The sequence below is a fragment of the Neolamprologus brichardi genome, chromosome 8 (genome assembly GCF_056152115.1).
Source record: "Neolamprologus brichardi isolate AB-2024 chromosome 8, ASM5615211v1, whole genome shotgun sequence".
Lineage (NCBI taxonomy): Eukaryota > Metazoa > Chordata > Actinopteri > Cichliformes > Cichlidae > Neolamprologus > Neolamprologus brichardi.
Genome location: NC_142111.1, coordinates 11,290,937 through 11,312,058, shown reverse-complemented (window position 1 = coordinate 11,312,058; position 21,122 = coordinate 11,290,937). Strand labels below are relative to the sequence as shown.

The 21,122-nt window shown below is 41.8% G+C and overlaps 3 protein-coding genes across 4 annotated transcripts; 1 reads left to right on the top strand and 2 right to left on the bottom strand.

Annotated features, from left to right (window-relative positions):
• The first annotated feature begins 2,714 nt into the window (after positions 1-2,714).
• On the top strand, positions 2,715-3,608 carry LOC102786944 (myeloid-associated differentiation marker-like protein 2). The gene has a single exon (XM_006808054.2). The coding sequence runs from the start codon at positions 2,715-2,717 to the stop codon at positions 3,606-3,608; it is 894 nt and encodes a 297-aa protein (XP_006808117.1).
• Positions 3,609-4,519: 911 nt separating this feature from the next.
• Positions 4,520-8,134, bottom strand: LOC102779717 (putative protein MSS51 homolog, mitochondrial). The gene is made up of 6 exons (XM_006808028.3): positions 8,026-8,134; positions 7,508-7,657; positions 7,292-7,416; positions 6,461-7,024; positions 6,228-6,321; positions 4,520-5,071 (listed from the first exon to the last, which is right to left on the bottom strand). Exons 1-6 carry the CDS (start codon positions 8,040-8,042, stop codon positions 4,867-4,869), a joined length of 1,155 nt encoding a protein of 384 aa, XP_006808091.1. The 5' UTR covers positions 8,043-8,134; the 3' UTR covers positions 4,520-4,866.
• A 1,619-nt stretch (positions 8,135-9,753) lies between these two features.
• On the bottom strand, positions 9,754-20,665 carry LOC102779235 (putative protein MSS51 homolog, mitochondrial). 2 transcript variants are annotated; one of them, XM_006808026.2, is made up of 7 exons: positions 20,516-20,665; positions 19,082-19,260; positions 18,720-18,869; positions 16,345-16,469; positions 14,810-15,373; positions 12,198-12,291; positions 9,754-10,801 (listed from the first exon to the last, which is right to left on the bottom strand). In XM_006808026.2, the coding sequence occupies exons 2-7, from the start codon at positions 19,237-19,239 to the stop codon at positions 10,600-10,602; spliced, it is 1,293 nt and encodes a 430-aa protein (XP_006808089.2). In that variant the 5' UTR covers positions 19,240-19,260; positions 20,516-20,665; the 3' UTR covers positions 9,754-10,599. The 2 variants fall into 2 exon arrangements, with proteins under 2 accessions (XP_006808089.2, XP_006808090.2); XM_006808027.2 differs by having other exon boundaries at positions 19,082-19,257.
• Between the last annotated feature and the right edge of the window lie 457 nt (positions 20,666-21,122).

Sequence of the window (21,122 nt, the reverse complement as noted above, 5' to 3'; positions counted from 1 at the left end):
AGTGGCTACAGGACACAGAATTCCATCTCGCCAAGTAAGAGGAAGCCAGATAAAAACATCTTTGAGACGTCAAATAAGAGGGCCAGAACCAAGTGCGAAAACAGCAAGAGCCACACCTTTAATGACAGTTGGGCTGAGGACTACCGCTGCAGAGAAGCAAAAGGAAGACAAGCAGAGTAACAGGTGGAGGATTGGCAAAGGAGGGGTAAGTGGTCTGGGTGGCGTGGTACTGACAGAGATGATCCGATGAGTAGTTCTTCTAATAACTATGACGGCTAGCACTAACTGCGGTTAGCTGAAGACTTGGCGAAGAGTGATGGTAAGTGCTGGTATTAAATACCGGCAGCTCTATTGCCGGCAGGTGTGGAAACACACATGAATGCAGTGACTGAGCTTAGGGGTGGAAACGGCGACTCTGTGGAAAAACCCGGCACTCACCCGGACCATGACAATCAGTATGTAGTGTCACTAACACTGTGGGACTCTATAGGTTTCTCTGGTCCCTTCCTCAATCTTGTCCTTCAGTGCTGCAACCACTGCATGTCATTAACATCTGTCTTCTCGTTCCAGGAGATTTTCCCCTTCTCTATACTCTCCTGGGAACATTAATCCATCAGTGTCAGATGAACTGTTCAAACTGTACCTCAGCTGCCCTGAACTCTTCATTCTTAACCTTACCTTGTTAACAGGAAACAGGGGAGTTAGAGGATTAGACGGGTGACATGAAAGCAGATCCTGAGAAGTAATGAACAAGGCTGCACGTGAGCACGTAGATAGGGAATCGAGAGAAGGAGGCGGTAAATTAGGCAGAAGGTATGGACCCAAACTTAGTGCTGACATATGTTCATAACACTGGAATAAGGATCAGTAATTACAGGATTGCACGGACAATTTTTATGGATAAACTGCACAGGGATCTGTATGAAGTCTACATGAAGTCATAATCTGAGCATTATTATTAGTAGTAGTAGTAGTATTGTTATCTTCATCATCATCATTATTATTATTATTTTGAGTTTCTTTGGATATGAAACCAACAAAATAACTTAATTAAATATATCTTCTTTTACTGCTGATACTGTGACATTGTGACTCCTACTATAAACTGTCAAATAGAAATGTGGCACATGCTTTAATTGTGGGTAAAAAGCTTTTCTTACCCACATGTTTGATGAATTTCAAACATATTTAACCTGGACCATAAACAAGACTTTCTGTTCCGGGGTCTGGAATCTCTGATTTGCCATGCTTTCATCTTGACCAGGAGGTGGGCCAAGAGTTATGTTCACTTAAGTCCAGGACATGTGGAGAAGTAACACAATTGTCTAGAAAAGAAGACAGTGGGGCACAATCATGAGCAAAAACAAAAGGTTTTGATTAATGATTAATCTTAAAATAAGTGCCAGGCTGCTACTACTAACTAACACAAGAACAAACAGCAGAGGCTGGTCAACAAAGCAATTCATAGATTCTCCTCAGAGAAAGCCTAAGTGGTCACAAACACACAGATCACATGAAGCAAAGTCAAAAGGCACTTTGGCACTGGCAGTGTCTTCTGCATCAATTTGAGCTCCTCAAATTACATTGCCTCCACAGGAAAAAGTGTGGTTTCTAAGACAGGGCAGAGAGAGCACTAAACTAAACTAAACTAAGGTGACCAGCCGTCCTCTTTTCCCCGGACATGTACACTTTTCACGTTCTGTCAGGAGTGTCCGGGGGGATTTTCGAGATTGATGAAAATGGTTTTTCTATAGGCCTACAGAGGATCCATGTGTGACGTCATCCCAGAACTGCTGCTTTGTGAGTGGTTGTTCTGCCTCACAGACGGGACAGAGCACGCCTGATGATGTTTAAAAGATGCGAAAGCGCAAATGCAGCTTTTCAGACGAACTGCAAAAGAAATTTCCCTCATACCGTCCCGGTACTGGTCATTTTTCTTATACAGATGAGGCCTTACTTCTGTACCATTATTTAATTCCAGAGGTTTTTCAGTTATCTTTTTGCACTTGTTGTCTTGTAAACCCTATATGACATTTTTTATTTCACCATTCATTAACTGCATAGAGAAGGCATCGTTTGAGTATGTTAAAATTTTCTTTAAGCAAACAGCATTATTAACGTTCTTCATGACTGGGCCAAGTGTCCTCTTTTTTGGAAATCAAAATAGTCACCCTGCACTTAACAGTGTTTAGAGGGAATGACAATCAGTGGCTTTCACAGATCTGCATTTAACTATGTGTTAGAATTCAAAAATAATCTGGGATATCACTTCGATTAGGTTCAATTTTTCATCAGAGATAGCTGACAGAAGTTCCTGAGTGGGCATGTGCATCTTGTGCATCTTCTGCTGGCCTTTTATTTTATGATGTTACACTGGGTCTTTTTGAATAATTTGGGTTAAAAAAGAACCAGAATATATTGAAAGACTAAAAACAAACGGTGTTCTCTGGGAAACCATGGTTTTACACACTGTTGACATTCTGTAACTTTTCATATCCTTTCCATGTGCTGTGACAGACATTTATCACTACACTGAGATCAGTCCCAGAAAGTTATGCAAAATGAAAGGCAATAAAAGATTGCATAGAAAAACAGGGCTGTGAAGCAACGGAAAGCATAGATCAAACATACCTCAGTGGGTGCTCAGAGCAACCTGGGAGCTCATACATAGGTTACGCAGGTATTTTAACAGTTGTTCGGTTCAGTTTAAAGAGATGGGAATACTTGATGATATTAAGAACACAGTGTCGCAGGCTGTGTTCACTCCTTCCACTCTGATGTCCGGGCGAGGAGGGCTGCACATGGCTCAGATATTACTGTGTCTGGTTACATTTGTCATAAGTGCCTTCAGAGGAGGGAGCAGCCATACCTACTGGAACTACGCCATGTTTGCCTGGTCTTTCTGTCCCATCATGACCCTCGTCATCACCATCGTTGAGATGTTCAAGCTTGACCTACTGCTCAAACTTTGCCTCGACTGGAGAGATTTCACCACAGGGATGGCCATGTCCTCCGCACTTATGACTGTCAGCGTTGCTATTTTCTATGCCAATTTCTACATCTGCCGGACATGCCTGCACGGGTGGATTGTGAGCATATTTGCTTTCTTGTCCGGCATCGTCTACATACTCGAAGTGGTGAAGGACAAGATCTTCGATAAGAGTACGGGGAGCTACCTGTCCGCCCTACCTGGATTCATGAAAGTTATGGAGGCTTTCGTGAGCTGCATGATTTTTGTGTCCCTGACCGGTTACAGAGACTCCTTCCCTCTGATCTTGTGTGTTGTAGCATACGCCATTCCATTTCCCATTATCCCGATAATCATTGCTACCAACATCCTCAAGAAACTCAAGAATTGCTTGCCTTTTAATCTGGACAGGTTTGTCTTTATATTCCTGGTCATCTCCGTTGTGCTCTATGTATTTACTGCTATCATGTGGCCCATTTTTATGTTCAGACACAACCCTCGCCCCAGTGACTGTCCACCCAGCTATTGCATATGGGCCATTCAGTTCATGGTTGCCTTTTTCACCTATGTCAACCTCATTCTATTCGTACTGGACCTCATTTTCACTCTGCTTGGTATCTGTGGCTTTAAACGCACATAAACTGGTGCCTTTCTTTGTCATTCAAAATTCTTTTAAGTTGTACTTCAGGTTAACAAACACCAAAAAAGGGTTAAAATCTCATTTTTGAGTTTCTATAATGCTTTCTGAAACTGGTATATTGAGGTCCATGTAAATAGACTAAAGCATATGGCTATAACACACTTGTGTTTAATCTGCATCAGCACTTCAGGATATCAGGATATCATTGTTGGGTAGCTTGACAGATAGCTCTACAAAGTTTAATACCATGAATGTGGATTATAATTTCTGTTTTTATAGTTTTTGTATTTTTACATTATAAAATTGAGTATTTGAATATTGCTTTGTTATGTTTTGTCAAACTGAAATGCACAATGAGTATTTGAAGTGAGGCATGAGTCAGTTTTGTGTGTCCTCCCTCTGCCTCACTGTCAGATTGTAAGTTTTATCTCCCCCACATTAACATTTGTGTTATCTCACAGTAACAGCTCCTTACTACAACGCTCTTATTAACAGAATACTTTTACAGCAGTCCTTGTCATTTTCCACCTGCAGCTACTTGTGTTGAAATCCACTTATTTGATTCAATATTATATAGTATTCATAATCACGTCAAGCTCTGACCTGCTATTTATCATATATTCCTGACTGTGCGCACTATTGTGATCATTCCTGGTTGGTGACAATCACCTATTTAAAAGCTATCTTTGTACGTATGAATACAGTTTTGGGGGGGTTTGTGCTTCGTTCTTGCTACAAATGTGCTGCACGTTTCATTTCCTCTGCCTAGAGGAAACTGACTGAGTGATTTTTGTTTTAAGATGTTGCAAAAATAATAAATTTAGTGCCTGAAAAACTATTGACATATTGTCCTTTTTAATTAAAAAGCACAAGGTGACAACTTTAATGAAAAGTTACTTTTATCACATCATGGTTATTGTAACAGCAGATGAAAAAAGAGGCCATAACCAAAAGATTAAAACCACAGAAGACAGCAAACTATTACTATAACATTTTACCCTCTACACACAATAATACATCTCAGGCAGTATATTCAAATGTCATCACCGTGGCTGTTGAATGCCATCAAACTGAGATAGTGAGAATGCAAATGCAGCAGGGACATTGCATAGTAAGTAGCCATCAGGCAGAACCTATTCAGCAAATGTACACATTAAGTAGTATTTTTTTTTAAACTACTTTAAGAAAATAGTTAAAGTTCACGTAAAAACAAAACTTTACAGTCCCAAAGCTGGAAGAGTCAGCACGCTGCTGTTTTTCAGGCATCCTCTGGTTCCTCAAACTCCACAGTCTCCAGCAGACCCTGAAAACAGAAGTAGTGGGAGTTGCAGTAGACCGGAGGTTTGTGGGCACATGAGTCCACAACTTCTGGCTTTAGTGATGCAAAAGGGTTGGCTCCACTTCCTTTCATGTCCATTTCCAGCTCCAGCAGAATTTGCAAAGAGTAGGTCATCTCTGTCTCACTGCAGACGGAGAACAAGCAGACATGATCAGCCGACATTACACGCAGCAAAGCATGGCAAATGGGCACATTAGCTCTCAGTGATAAAAGAGCAGAAGCAGCAGAAAGTTTAGGCTCAGCAGACTGCTGTGCACTTGTAAGATATAATGTATAATACAATAATGAAACTGACAAGCATGTCACCTGATTAGAATGTAAAAATGACTGTTACAGTATAGCTTATTAAACTGAAGATCCCACATGACGCCACTTAACGCAGGATCTTCTCATTTCCCCAGAATTAGTCGCTCAGGTTCTTACTCAAAACCCCTCACAGATCTCTTGTTTATTCTGCCACGCCTGTGTAGCTGAGGTATTCTCACTGTCTGGCTGTATCAGCATCAGCGCCTGTAAATGCAAATGACCCGGTGTTCCTCACAGGCCGCGTGGGCTGTGCCTTCCCAGTGATGGACAAAGCACTCGTTTTTTTCATTGTCCCATATTATCAGCATCAGTCCGTTAAAGATCTGTTTGAATGAGTAGTTCTCCAAAGCTGCAGGTGCATATTCCCACTCACTGAGGTTATACAAGGCCAAGATTCCTCATTGGCCTTGTAAAAAAAAGATGAAAAAGCTGCTCTTTAATTCTTTATAATCCAAATACTGAAGATGTATTCTGGATTTAATTCTAAAGATGTAATGTTTGGCATTACTCTTGAACTTGCTGGGTTTTACTGCAGCAGTTTCAGCTGCTGACTGTGATGGTGAGTAATCTTATCCTTAAATACACACCGCTAGGAATATTCTTACTCCCAGTAAAAAAATTAAGATTGTTATCCTACACACTGTAGCTTTAAGTAGCATTAGCATGCCATAACAATACTATCAAAAGTCCTCATCATGTAGAACAGCCAAGGTTTTCTTCGTTAATGTTGTACTATATTTGATTATTATTGATGAACTAACATGTAAACAGAACGTTAATGTAGTAGTTGAGGGAAGCCGAGCTCATTTTAACTATTCTAGACAGCAGTAACTTCATATCTGCAGTAAAATAATGCGGTGTAGATCACAATGTTTCCCTTTAGCAATAAAATATCATAAAACAGAAATGTCACCAGAAAAGTTAATGAACCTGAAAACTAAATATAAATGTAATAAGGTCAAAATGTCACTCACGTGAGAGCAGTGAAGAGAGAAGGAATTTCATAATCTCTGAGAAGCAGGAGAGTTGGAAGCCAACCCTCGTCCAGACCTTGGCTGGCATCAAATCCTTAATAAAAATAAATAAATACATTTAAAATAGGAAGGAAAGAACACCAAATAATGAATGAGATCTTCTAACTTTTTATTGTTCAGTAAGAAACATACACACTATTATGTGCTAATATAAGTGAGAAAAAATTTCTCACCAGGATGAAATCCAACCACCAGATCTGGCTTGGCTGCCTCCTCTTTCTCCACCAGCTCCTCCCAGAACTGATGGTAGAGGCCCTTGTAGGCGCTGATGTAGACTCTCTGTTTGGGTCCAAAAGCTCTGAGGGGAGGCCTCACGATAGGGCCGTCCACCACCTCAGGCCCCACCATGACTATTTCGATCCCCTGGTGTCCGGGGAACATGTTGTTCAGCTCATCATAGTCGGTCAGTCTGGCTGACAGAGTCTCAGTGTGGCCTGCTCCCACCAGGTGAATGGTGAGAGGTTTGGATAAAGGGTTTAGACCAAACAGCCTCATCCCCCAGGCTATTGTCAGGGGCCTGGAGAAGAACTCGCTGCAAACCCTCCACAGCGACTGCTTCAGATCGTCATCATCTGGCCGAGGCCGACCAGCGTCGGTCCACAAGTTGTTCATGTTTTTTCCATTTAAAATGGGATCGAGGCGTGCTGTGAGATCTCCCTGCATGGAGAGCCAGTCATCGAAACCTTTTACCTCAGACTGGGACTTGGACCATTTTTCTGTAGGAAACGGAAGGTCTCCTGAAGACAAATAAAACTGGCAGTTTGAGCAAGGTTAAAATGATTTGTTAATTTTTTGTTTTAAATTCACATTATTACTTTAGCATAACATTGTAAAAAATATCATAGCAGTTTACAGATTCACACAAAACCCCCAGTTTCCCTCTGGGGTTGGGTCAGACATGGCATGTAGTGGAAGAAAATCTGCTAAATCAGACATTTGAAGCAACCCACTATGTCGGATACTTTATTCCTTTTTTGGAATAATTGGAAGAATCTGCTATTTACCTTTAAACACAAGCCACTCCACAACTCTGTCGATGGCAGCCAGTCGCAGCTGTGAGCAGGACTTCTTGTGCTTGGGCCAGTCTTCCTTCTGACACTCTTTACAGCAGTAGTAAGCATTCAGACACCTGGAGAGGAAAAAAAGATCTGGTCTGTACTGGCAGTACAAACTCACTGGATAAAATCTGAATACACTGCTTTTTTACTCTCTCTCTTTACCTGGAGCAACGCTTTAGCTTCTGTGGGTTGGAAAGTTCATTCGGTCGCTTTTCACAATAAGCACAGATTTTGAAAGATTCCTCCATCTTCTCAAACATCTCTTTTTGGGACCGGAAAGTCATGCTTTTACCCTTGTTCTGCTGAACAGCCCTGGAAAGGAAGATTCAAATTATTAAAGATCAATGGGATACAGCTGATCAGAGGCTGAAGATGACAAATATCATGCCATGTGTTCATCATACTCTTATATTCATGCTGTAACCTTCAGTTCTTTTCTCAGTGGTGGGTGGGAAGAGCGTTTTTTGCTTTAAGCTTCATGTTTACAACTTGGAACAAGTGGAAAAACCATACATTCCACTACCTCCGTGTTTCAAGACTGAAAATGGCAATTCAAACTTCATGCTGTCGGTGAAGGCCCTGCTCCTCCCGCATGTGCTTTCACTCCTCAGCCACTTTCACAGTGCTCTGTGAAAATAAATGCACATTTAATAAAATTGGACTCCACACATTCCACTTACCTCTCCGTTTCCGTCATCTTGAACCGAGCAAATGAGTGTGACACAGACGCTTTTCAGCTGCTTCCTCTGCTGCTCCTCTGCTTTTATGATATGTGAGCGGTCTGTTGGGGGGCTGCAGTGCCAGATATAGCACCTGTGCTCTGCCTTCTAGAAACGTCTGACAACTCCAGACCATTCCTGACTTCACAAGAGCCAGACTCACATGAGGAGGTAAAACGCATGAATGAATGAGTAGATGTACGAGTAGGTTTTATGACGTAACAACCCCCTAAAAATGTAATTTATCATTGCATTTATGGCGTTACGGTTGTTTATTTATCGATTGCAATAATTTGTGGGTTTGATATATTTTCACCCCAAATTACTTTATTATTATTTTTATAACTGATTTATTGCCCATGGTTTTAATAGTAAACCTGGCCCAGAGTATGTACCTCTGGTATTTACACATAGCCTAATAGAAGATTTTTGCCTAAACCTGAATACATTTTCCTCCTGAAAATAAAATGATATAAAGAGAATAAAGCCAATCAGGCAGAAAACTATAAAGAAACACTGTTTCCACTAGTCCAAAACATGCCTTGGGCCTCTTAAGGACTTGTCTTCCTATAGCTTTGTGTTACAACTTCTATCCACTAGAAGTCAGTGTCGCCCCACCAGGCCTGCTCTCTAGAAACGGCGTCAAATAGATTTATTGGTATCCATCAGTGAAAGCAACATTTTGACCCAAAAAAGGGTGATTCTAAATTAATAAAGACTTTTATCATTTAGATTTTATGCTTGAATTGATTTTAATGTATGTTCACAAGTCACTTTGTTAGGTACACCTGCGATCGACTTTAATTCTTCATTCCAGAGTCAACAAGGTAGATTTTGGTCCATATTAACATAGTAACAGATCCGTTGCTGCAGATTGGATGGTTTCACATCCATGATGAGAATCTCCTATACATCCACATCCTGACAGTGCTCGACTGGATTGCGAGCTGGTGGCTGTGGAGGCCATTTGAATAAAGAGAACTAATTGTCATGTTCAAGAAACCGGTTTCAGATGTTTTGAGTTTTGCAACATGGCATGTTATCGTGCTGGAAGCAATCATTAGAAGATGAGTACACTGTGGTCATAAAGAAGTGGACACGGTCAGTAGTAATTGCTCAAGTAGGCTGCGGCATTTGAGACTCATCTGACCAGGAAATGCTTTTGCAATTATCTGTTGTCTAATTTCACTGAGCATGTGTGAAGTGTAGTCTCAGTTTTCTGTTCCTAGCTGACAGGAGTGACGCCAGATGTGCTCTTCTGTTCCCCACGCACTTCATTTTGTTCAGAGAGCCGATGCTCACTGGATATTTTCTCTTTTTAAAAAAATCTTCTGTGACAGTTAGAGATGGTTGTGTGGGGAAATGACACCAGATCAACGTTTTGAATGAGGATGAAACAATACATTTTTCTTTACAGTGGATCTATGTGCCATCTATGTGCTACTGAGGGCAGAATTCGGCTTTTTGTCCATGCTTTATAACATAATAGTGTTAATTTTAAAAAGCAGTGTTCAGTTTTGTGTCCGATGGTTTCAGACTGGCTATAAATTGTTTTATGATTATTTGAAAAACGGGGCTCGTGATGTTTTTTAAGAGAGGCAGATGGGCTAGGAGAGAGTGAAGGTTAATGTATGGTAATTGTTGTTTATTCCATAGTAAATAAAAGGTACAGACCTCCGTTTAGCACATATGAAAATATCCTTTAATACCCTAGTTTAAAAAAATATACATTACAATACAGCAATACTGGGCCTGTAATCAAAACAGTAATGGTGTGTTTATTATAGTTTACCACGCTTAAGTGATTACCACCATTAAAAATGCTATTAGACATGATGATAAACCTTAATAAAAGACAACACACAGTAAACAGAGGCATTGTTAAAGAAATGTTACTTTAATGTGCATCAGTAGAGCTCTCTGCTGTCAGCACAACTCTTTTTCAAGAACTAAAGACTCAAATTTGAGCAACAAAGCAGAGACAAATCCACGCGATAAAGTAGAAAAACTCACAACTATCACGAATTTCAAAGGAACCTCAGCTTCTTTGATAATGCTGTCATTTGTATAGGCGTTATTTGAGATTGTGTGTTAAATTCATGTGCAGCCAGTGTGATATTTGGGAATTTGCTCACGCCGCAGAACAAATCACAGGAAGTCGTTAAGTGATGATGAAGCTAATTTTGGTCACATAATGTAGGTACAACAGTGACTCTTCATATCCAACAGTCGTCATGTCACCCTGCATAATGAAGAGAGTAGAAACTTCTGGGATCCACTGGTGCTTTACCCCCAAAAACTGCTGGCTTCTTCCTCATTAGGTAAACATATCATAATTAAAGGATAGTTTTTAGCACACTCTGGAAGGAGTGAAGATTATTTTTCCTTCACTCCCAATGCCAGAGGTATGATTCAGTGTCCAGCAGAGTTATGGACATCTCTGACAGGTTGCAGAAAGTCCCCCAAGGACTTTAGGAAACCCACAAATCTGTAAGGTCCGAAAAGAAGGCTTTGAGTTAGGTTTCACTGTGGACTCTAAGCATCTCGGCCCTCAAGGTCTTCTTGTGGAAGCAGCCCCTGGAAACTGACGTAATGAGAGTTGCAGTAGACGGGGGGTTTGTTAGGACAGGCTTGGACCTGCTCTGGTTTCTGTGAGGTGAATGGATTGGGCCCACTGTCCCTGATGTGCATCTCCAGCTCCAGCAGAATCTCCAGTGAGTACTTGAGCTCCATCTCACTGTTGAGACAAAAGATGTGTGAAAATACTCAAATTTAGGTTGAAGTTTAGTTTTATTGTGCGTGTGAATCGTGAGTGCTTAAGAAACACAAATGGCTACAAGAAAACCGACATTTTGGCAAAACGGCATCAACAAAGGGTGAAAGACTGGAGTATCAGAACTGTGCGATTTCATCCAGTTATACTCTACAGGGGGGGATTCTGTTTAGAGCTCCTGCTGTAAACGAAACAAATCTTTTCATCTAATTGGCCTTTGTAAAGAAACAAAAAAACTAAATTGGAAACAGGTATAGCCTGTTAACCGATGAACAGAATCTGATAGTTATGGCCTTAATATTAGGAAGAAATCCAGCAAAGACCTGACACATGACCTGAACGAGGCATCTGGACCGTCAGTGGATCATCTACTGTTCACAAAAGCCTCATCAGAAATTGTCTCAGTGGAAGGGTGGCTGTCAGGGAGCCTTTCTTAAGGTTTCTTGACATATTAAACATAAGAGGAGGCAACAGATCCTAAATGTAGTGATGAATTCAAAATTGAAATCTTTGGTTCAAATCATTGCCAACAAACAGAGGAGGTCAGGAGAGAGGTACGACAGAGTGAGTGTCTACACCCTTCTGTAAAGCATGGTGGAGGCTCTGTCATGGCTGCATTTCAGCCAGTGGTGTTAAAGATCTTGTCGGTATTGACAGAATTACAAACGTGTGATGTGGAAAGCTTCAACAGCTTCATTTTCAGCATTAGATTCAGAATTAGTGACGCTAAAAACACTGCCAATGCCCTAAAAGCATATCTGAATCGAAAAACACACAATGAAACACTAACAGACATGAACTGGCCTCCCCAGAGCCCAGACCGCAACATTATTAAAGCAGTGTGGGCTCATCTTGACTTAGAACAGAACAAAAGGAAGGCAACATTGAAAGAAGGGCTTTGAATGTCCTTCAAGAAGCCTGCAGAACTATTTCTGAAGACTACTTAAAGAAATGTCAAGAAAGATGACTAAGAGAGTTCAGGCTGTGTTGAAGAATAAAGGTGGTCACACCGAATATTGACATTTGAGTTCCTTAGAATTATACAAACTCTGCTTTTGCCTTCTGTACTGTAATTCCATGTGTGTTTGCACATCTCAATAAAGTGTAGAACCTATTTCTAATTTTTCTATCAAAACATAAAGAAATGAAAAGATTTGCATAGCACTGTATGTTCATCAACAATCTCCGACAGTCAGTTCTGACTTTCTTTTTTTCTGGAGTTAGCAGATGGTATACAAAACGAGTTAATGAAGTCCCTCAAGCGCAAAGAATTTCAAATATTCAAGAGAGTGAGAGGTTTTATTAAGCCTGCTATATAAAATGCAATCCAAGCAATTAGAGCCACAGGAGCATGACTTACCTGAACATGGTGAAGAAGGAAGGGATGTTATAGTCTCTGAGCAGCAGCAGAGTGGGCAGCCAACCCTCTATCAGACCCTGGTTAGCGTGGAACCCTGAGTTCAAAACAAACACGTGAACCTGTATGCTGTACGTTCACAAACATGCTAATTATTAGAAATATTAAATAATTAGTGTCACATTTGCTTATGGCCTACACTGTTAAAACCACAGTGCACTTCTATCTTCATTTTATCTTTTCCCATCCTCCAATATAATCCTGGTAAAGTAAATATGTGCATCTTATTCCTGCTAGATGCTCCACTCTTTAAAAAAAATGAGGCATCTGGAAGCTAAAAGATTAAAACAACAAACTGACAGAGAAAACAGTCAGTCTCAGTCTCCTTTTAGTCAGTGAGGTAAAGATGGAACAGAGTACACTTGATTAGGCTCCAGCAAACCATGTGTTTCTCTTGTTAGCTTGAGTACAATCCCTTCTGGGCATAGCTAATCTCATTAATAAAGCAAGGAATCTCTGGCTGTCGTGTTCCTCCGCAGCAGTTTATTGACAGGTGTGTATTGCAGTGTCAGTGTCAGGATTGAGGTCTGAAGTAAACAGCATTATATAATCCAGCTTCACTGATGCCGACACACCTGTGGTGTCGATGTGAAGACGCCAGCTTTGCCACAAGCAAGCGGACCTCATTTGTGAGCTTTAGCTGGACATTGGGAAGCTTGTTAAATCTTTCTTTTCAGCATCACACCAACTGAAAATGTGTGATACTCTCCAGTCAGTCACACAGACAGTCACAGCAGTCCAGCTACATTTAGGACGGGCTGGTTGCATAATCCTCGGGTATATTAACTGACAGATGTCACTTTCCCCCGACTCGGGTTTATATCAGAAGTCAGATTTTTGAGCGGCGGGGGGTGGTGCGGGGTGGCGATGGGGTATTATGGTGAAAAGTTTGCCCTTCAACCAGATTAGTGAGGTTCCAGCCTGCCCTGGCAGCAAATACTGTAAATCCATCCAGCTTAAGTGTCCCCGAGTGAGACAAAACCAAGCAAACAAGAGAATTTTCCTGTGCTTGCATTATTATTATTTTCCCACAGAGAAGGACGTGGTTATATCTTACTCAGCATTAACGGGAAAGTGGACATGTGAGAAACATGTTTGCAGATACCGGGGTGTGTATACAAGAAATGTGACAGCGTGGCACAGAGATGGCATCATGTTATCAAGCGCCTCATCTTTCCCGGGAACTCAAACTGGAGGAGGAGGGCGATTTCAATTTCATTAATGCACTCCATGATATGAACACCCTAGCGGTTACTTATCGTGACGAGAAAGCTGTTAACACGGAGTAAGCGTTTGGAGGTTTAAACCATACCCCAGGAGACAAAGCGACAAAGACAGGCTACAGCCTGACTGGTATCGACTGCCATAATTGCCTGGCAGCAGAGTAAATTTGGGCCATATGGTAATTATTAATGATAATAGACTTTAAAAAAAATAAAAAAATAAAAAAATCAGGCAACAAGAAAGTGTTATATAGCTGTGAAAATCCAGTTTATTTCACGGACAACAAAAAGAAGTCTGGATGGGGTTTTTTTGCATTTATGAGGCACCTGTTTTGGGGGTGTTGTATCCCTGTATGGGTAATTTTACATATCCCACATCAATCTTCTTTCTGAAAGCTGACATTACCTCCTCCCTCTTATTCTCAAAGGTCAATATCTCCATAGTTTATTTTGTAAATGTGTTTTTCTAGTAGCTTTCCCTTTTCCCCGGTTCTCATTCTCTTGTGACTTCAGCGCACACACACACACACACACACACGCACAGACCTTTTTTACTCCTTTCGTCACGCTGCCTGCGCGCCTATCACCTAAACAGTGTCATAATGCAGTGCTCTGCCAGCTTTGCAGTATGAATCGCAGCCAGGCTCTCAGGCAGTTTACTCTCAGGATGACTGATTCCTGTATATTTAGCTCCACTGGAGCCTGTAGCGATAACCGAGCCAGGGTTACAGGTGCATTTTGGGTCGGGGCTTTACTGCTGATTTGCAGGTTAAAGGGTCAAAGAACAGACTCGGTGCAAAAGCTTAAAAGGGCGTTGGGTTATAGTGCGGCTTTAATGATGTGTTGTCAGTGAAAGTGTATAAACGGGGAAGTAGGTGTCAAGACTTTCAGTTACCCTTTGTGTTCTACTCCAAAAGCTTTAGATGTAGCTGTCCCCCGACGACTTCAAATCAATGACTTTGCACACGAGAGGGCAGGCAGTGATAGACTGAGACACCTCTTCAAAAGGAGAGTTTACTAACATTATGCTGACTCCAGCTATCTCAAGCCAAACTCTTTTACAGCTGCTCCCCTTAATCACCCAAATCCCCAATAAAGGCCTGGCACTAATGAATGGGCCAGATCCAGTGAGCTACAGGTTTCCTGCTTTCTCTATTCTCTGAAGGAAGTAGCTGCCAGACACACGTAGAGGGAGACAAGCCATCGCTTCAGTCCAAAATAGCTGCAGCAGTCATTAAGGTCTTAATCTAAATTTTCAATTCAGGCCACTGTTAAAATTCTCTCAAAATTGCACTCTTCGTTGATGTCTTGTGGGATTATTAGAATACATACCAGGATGAAATCCAACCACCAGGTCCGGCTTGGCTGCTTCCTGTTTATCCACCATATCCTCCCAGAACTGATGATAAAGAGCCTTGTAGGCGCTGATGTAGACTCTCTGCTTGGGGCCAAATGCCCTGAGAGGAGGTCTCATGATGGGGCCGTCCACCACCTCAGGTCCAACCATCACCACCTCTATGCCCTGGTGACCGGGGAACATGTGGTTCAGCTCATCAAAGTCGGTCAGTCTGGCTCCCATGGTTTCATTGTGAGATGTCCCCACTAGGTGAACAGTGACTGGTTTGGCATACGGGTCCAGTTTAAAGTGCTGCACAGCCAAGCCCACTGTGAGAACTCGAGAGAGGAACTCGCTCTGAATTCGCCATAAGGATTGTCGCAGGTCAGCATCATCCGGTAGAGGTCTGGAGGCGTTTTTCCAAAGGGCCGCCATGTTGGCACTGGACAAGACTGTGTTCAGGCGTGGTGTAAGATCCCCCTGCTTGGAAAGCCAGTCGTCCCAGTTCTTCACCTCACCAGCTGACTTGGACCACTCCTCAGTAGGGATGGGGAGGTCTCCTGTAACAGTGGTACAATACTATGATTGAGCTACAAAGTTTGTAGGTCCACAGAGGCTTTTAAAGTCAGATAGTAAAACACTGGTCAACTATGACAGAAATTTAGGACAGAAAAATTTCACTTCTCTGTCTCACTCGTTGTCTTTCAGGCGTTTCCTTTGTGTAATTTCTCTTGATTTTCATCTCAGATTGCTAGAAACCTCACGACTCTATGGTGTGGTGTTGCCCAGGTAGGCAACAAACCACATAATTGTTTATTACACTGTCCTTTACAATCTACAATTTACTTTATTTCATAACACGTCACTGTAATAAGTAAAATAACCAGCAGAAGAGGATCTGACCTTTAACCTGGGAGTGGAAGAGTCCTTTCAGGAACTAACTCTGCATGTAACTCAATGTTAGCTACTGCTAAAACTAATATAATATGTATGCATGTTCAAAATTGAAATAACTATAACAAGACAATGTGTGTATATGCATGACTATGTGAACAAGTATAGTTGTTTGTTTAAAGACAGATTTGGATTTCATGTATTTACTAAAACAGCTTTTTTTGGTTCGTTGCCTCGGGGCATCATTATGCCGTTAGACCATTTTTCTTACGGGGATAACAGGAAAACAGCGATTCCAAACTCAGGTCCTTGGGGCTGCTTGTTGTGATTATTCGACTCAAGTGTGTTGGAGTAGCGACTCCGATCAGAGCGAGAACCTCTGTGTTATTATTTTTAGGAGCGCTGAGTGGCAGGATTTAAAAGCAATCAAATCTACTTCATAAATATACAGAAAACTGCACATTGCTGTCCCGAGGCCATGAGCGCATTTTTTGGTGAGGGAGGGGTACAAATGTGTTGGTATGTATGATACAGCTTTCAAAAAGCAGGCTGAAATATAATTTTTTCTCAAGAAAAGGAAAATTTAAGCCATGGAGATGTGAATTCATTTCAGCAGCACCACCTTGTAATTTCTCACCTGTGAACATTAGCCACTCCACTAGTCTGTCGATTGCCACCAGCCGCAATATCTTGCAAACCTTTTTATGCTGAGCCCAGTCCTTTCTTTGACAGTCCTTAGTGCAGTAGTACACATTCAAACACCTGGTGGAAAACCGAAGAAAAATGGTAACATAGTGAAAAACTGGTGTGGGGAAGAAGAAGACGGTAAGCAAAAGCATTACTTTATTTGTGAAGCTGTAATTCTCCGTACTTCTACTGTTCTCCACCTTCAGCCGTTTGTTTTGGAACATTCAGGTGCATGTTTAACACAATGCTGCAATCTTTTCAGTGGTGGTTGTCCGACCATCCTCACCCCAAGGTCAGACCATGAAATGTCAATGCTATTTGCAGTTAGCTACCTCTCAGACTCTACAGGTCTCATTTTGCAGCTTAAATATTGATGACAGTAGCATTATAAAAACAGAGAGTGCCATAATTCTTCCACAACAATGCGAGAAGTTGATAAAGTCACACAGAAAGCGATCACTTCAAGTTATTGCTGCTAGCAGTGGTTCTTTAAGCTAGCCAAAACAATGATGTGGTGTTCTTAGACTTTCGCAGGACTGTATACTTGGCTGTATATGGATTTCCTAATTTAAGCTCAAAAAGTCCAATCTATTGCCAAGAAAAGCCACACTCAGAAGGTGAGCATGGCAATATAGTAGGGTAAGCAAGTAAGCGCACAGTATTTTTATACCTTTCCCTCCCTTCCCACCTACTGAGACAATCCTGCATATTTTGATTGTCTCTAGTTTCTGAAAATCTAGCTTTTATTTAATGTCTGTGAAGATAGTGGCAAAGGTTGTCATCTTGTGTCTCCCACAGGTGACTATATCACCATCTCATGCTGCCTACGGTACTCCCAGGGTGGGAAAATGTAAGGCACCACAAGTCCTGCAAAAACACACACTTTGTTTTACATTTAGCATGTTGGGATCTGGTCACCCTACTGGTTCTAATCTTGTATTACGCTAAACTATCTAAGCTTTTAGGTATTTCATGCTAAGTATTAGCTAAAGAGTAAAAATATTTATGAGTACTCCATGCAGTGTAATGTATATCAAGAGAGCTTCTTAATTACTAGGCCACCAGTTAGAATGTTTTGCTTGTGCCAAGTCACAAATAGCTTCTTACATACAGAACCAATATGTTGCCCTTCCTGTGCAGTGAGAAACTAATGAGACTGAAGATGAATTCTGACTTGCTTTTGGCAGCTGCTTGGGAAAAAAATAAAAAAAATAAATAAAACAGGGGCATACTAGGTAAAAGTAGGAGTTTGTGACCTCTCAGTAAGGATGCAGGTCTTTGTGTTATCACACAGCATGCACGATGATGAGGCAATGTGTTGGCGTAGTGGTCTGACAGCCAGCAGCAGCTGCTGCATTGGGAGAGTATATTACTTTACCTTGCAGTCATTTGCAGCCTTAGAGGCACCCCACATTTACATAAAATCATTTATCAGCCACCGTGTTCCAGCACTGTGCACTTTGCGAGTACTAATTCTCCAAAAGAGGCTTATAAGTAGAAGAAGTGACTCAAAACACGGGTGAGAAAAACAAGGTGCCCTTGAAAGTTAAAGTGTGAACCATTTCCCAAGAGATTAATAAACAGAGGAAAGCGAAAAAGAATGAGGATTAGGACGGCATTAGAAAGTCAGCACTACTGATTTAACGCTGGTGGTAATTCTAATGTCAAAGGTCTCGAGGGTATAACTTGTCAGCATTTCTGTTTTTTGTGCGCCTAAATGCCTCCTGGTAATGGTAAGAGGTTAGAGGCAGAGGCAGCTGAGAATTTTAAGGGAACGCGCCTGTACGACAGCATGAATGAGTCGGCATGAATCAGAGACGGGTAAGGAAGCAAAAAAGAAGCAGGGAGCCGGAGGGCCAAAGAAAAACGAGGCACAAAAACAATTAGGTGCTCACGAAAATGCACTGCAGTGTTTTCCGCTGCTTTTTCCTCAATATTCTCCTTGAGCACTCTCTCTGATGGTGTGACATATGAACTGCATTAAGCTGCTCTTAATAAGCTGCAGAGTTGCAGAGAGATGAATCACAGTCAGGGGACTTAGCTATATTTGCCATTGGCCATTATCCACCTCTGTAGTGCTGTCCACACTTGGGTGGCTTATCATTCCGTTGCTGATACAGCAGCAGCTGGTAATGCCTCACACATGACAGCTATTGGACAACAACATCAAAACAAGATCCTGGCTGTGTGGTGACAGAAATGTCCAGAGAACAGTGGAGATTTAATTTCCAGAAAATATTCAGACTGTAAACAACGATTGTTGTTAATCGGCGTTAATGACCGAATACTGTAAATCAAACGCAACAGGGTGCAGTTTGCACTCACTTCACGCAGCGCTTCAGGGTCTGTCCCTCGGCGAGATGTTCGGGGAGTTCGTTACAGCCGGCGCAGAACTTGAAAGTTTCCTCCATCCTCTGGAACATCTCTTTGTAGTTGCGGAATGAGATTCCTCTAGCCTTCCCTTCAAGTGCAGCCCTGATTAGAGTCAGACACTAAATCATTTGCCAAGCAAGACACATGCTCAAGAATCTGAGGTGTTAAAGTGACATAAAGGGCAACTTTTGAGCACGTAGGACATGTGAAATTTGTGCAAATTTCTAAAGCGTAACCGATCAAAGCATATATGCCATCCAGGTCTGGGCGTTATGAACGTTGGAAAAAAAGAAGAAAAAATGAAAATTGGAAACCTGTATTCTCCGTAGTCCTTCAGGTTGAGCTTGTTGAGAATCACCTTTGAGAGTCCAGGTACGTTGGAGTCCAGAGAGTAAAAGCCAGACTGGTCAGAAAAGACGCTGTCAGTCCCCGGAGTGTAGGACTGTGGCAGTGCAGGGATCTGGGATGCCATTATTATGGCCTACACTTTCTACTGGAGAAGAACAAAGCATTAAATAACTATATAAACATATGCACTGCATGGTTTATTAACACCTGGTCTTCAGTTTGAACATGCTGGTTTATATTTTGTGTGTTGTTATCTGCTTAGTAACAGACACAGAGCAGAGCCAGTGGTCAGACTGACAAATGAGAAGAAGCAGGGCTGTAAATGGGGACTTTGGTGCAGGCATACATACCGTTCCATGCCACTCAAGTATTTTTTTTTACTAGCACTGCACTGACTGTTTTATGATGACTGGGTTAGCAGGTGTACTGGACTATTTGAGACCCAGATTTTCACCAAGCCACAGTGAAAGTGGCCTTACATTAAACAGCCTCGTACACATTCCTTCCTTTCACTTATGTGAAATGCTGTGAAGGAAACACACAAACCTTGTCCCCAGTTACACTCGCTGACCTGAAAGCCCCGATGAGAACTCTCATGACAAGAAGCTCACACAAATCTGAGACAAGCCAAGGCTCTATTTAGGCATGCTCTTCGAGGTGAGTCATTGTACCTCTGCCCTTCATGGAAATCCTCACATCCCGTGCCCTCCGCGGGTTGAATATCAAATGATTTATTAGCTGGACAGGATGGGTGAGAAATGTGATCATCTGGTGGTGGCACTCCTACATCTCTAGCTCACATACCTCCTTCCGTCCTTCTTTAGAATTTACTCGAAGCAAGTGTTGAATTTGTGCTTAAAATAATGATAATGTATGGCTGTAATTTCCCCACTCGTGTTTTTTTTTTTTTTTTGTGATCAAATATATCTACCTGTCTGGAAGCAGCTGAAAACGTTCCCCTCGCACTAAACCTCAAGCAGTTTGCAGCAATACACAATATTCTGTTGAGAACAGCACAATAAATTATCCCTCTCACACCGAGACTCTAGTCTTTACTCACAGCAGTCCTCTTTCCTGGAAAAGTTTCCTTCCACTCCGAGGGGATACTGCATCTTTTCAATTTCATACCATGTATTGGGGTGATTTAGCCTTAATCATGTGTGCAGACTAAACTCAGAGGCTTATATCTAATTGGTTATTTCATATCTGCACAGCAGCAGGGAAGATAGAGCTTAGAAGTGAACAGGTTTCCCATGAGAAGGGCAAGTTTTCACTTTTCTCTCCTCGTTGGTCTGACCACTGTTTGCATTTTAGCGTACACAGACCTTCCACTAGTCTGAGCATTACTGCTAACAATGAAGATGCCCTGGCTATGTTAGAAGATATGATCGTGGCCGTACCTTTGTTCGTTTCCAAATCAGAAGAGGCTTCCTCCTAGATGATTCTAGAAAGGGGCTGACAGCTCCTTATGCTGGATGTCACAACCTCGGAGAGCCTTTCTGGTGTGTCTGCTGGGTTTTAGAAAAGTGAGCCAAGGTGGGAGGGTTGGGGACTCCTGTCATATGAGGTTAAATGAAGAGGATGTGGGGGGGACTGGATGATTTGGGCAGGGAGGGGTTGCCTTGGAGGTGGGTGCAGGAGCCAAAAAGTGAGGAGTGGAGTGGGGAGCAGGTCATTTTTAGAAAAAGGAGGGAGAGAAGGGAGGGGTGGGTGAAGATTCAAATCAGCTAAATTAGGATGGGGTGAGAGAGGAGGAAGGCTGTATGTTCAAGTAGTTTAAGTACCAAAGAGATGTTCTAAAAAATATTAAGCGCAAAAAAAAAAAAAAAGAAGCTCTCAGCAGGGGAGAGGGGGCTCAGAGATGAAAACGAGGCACATTACAGACCAGAAACTGATAAACACACCAGAAAACAGATCTGTAAAGCTCAGTGAAAAGTGAAGAAACCAATGTATATGCTAAAAAAAAAACCACAAAAAAAAACAAAACATGTTTGATATGGAAATACA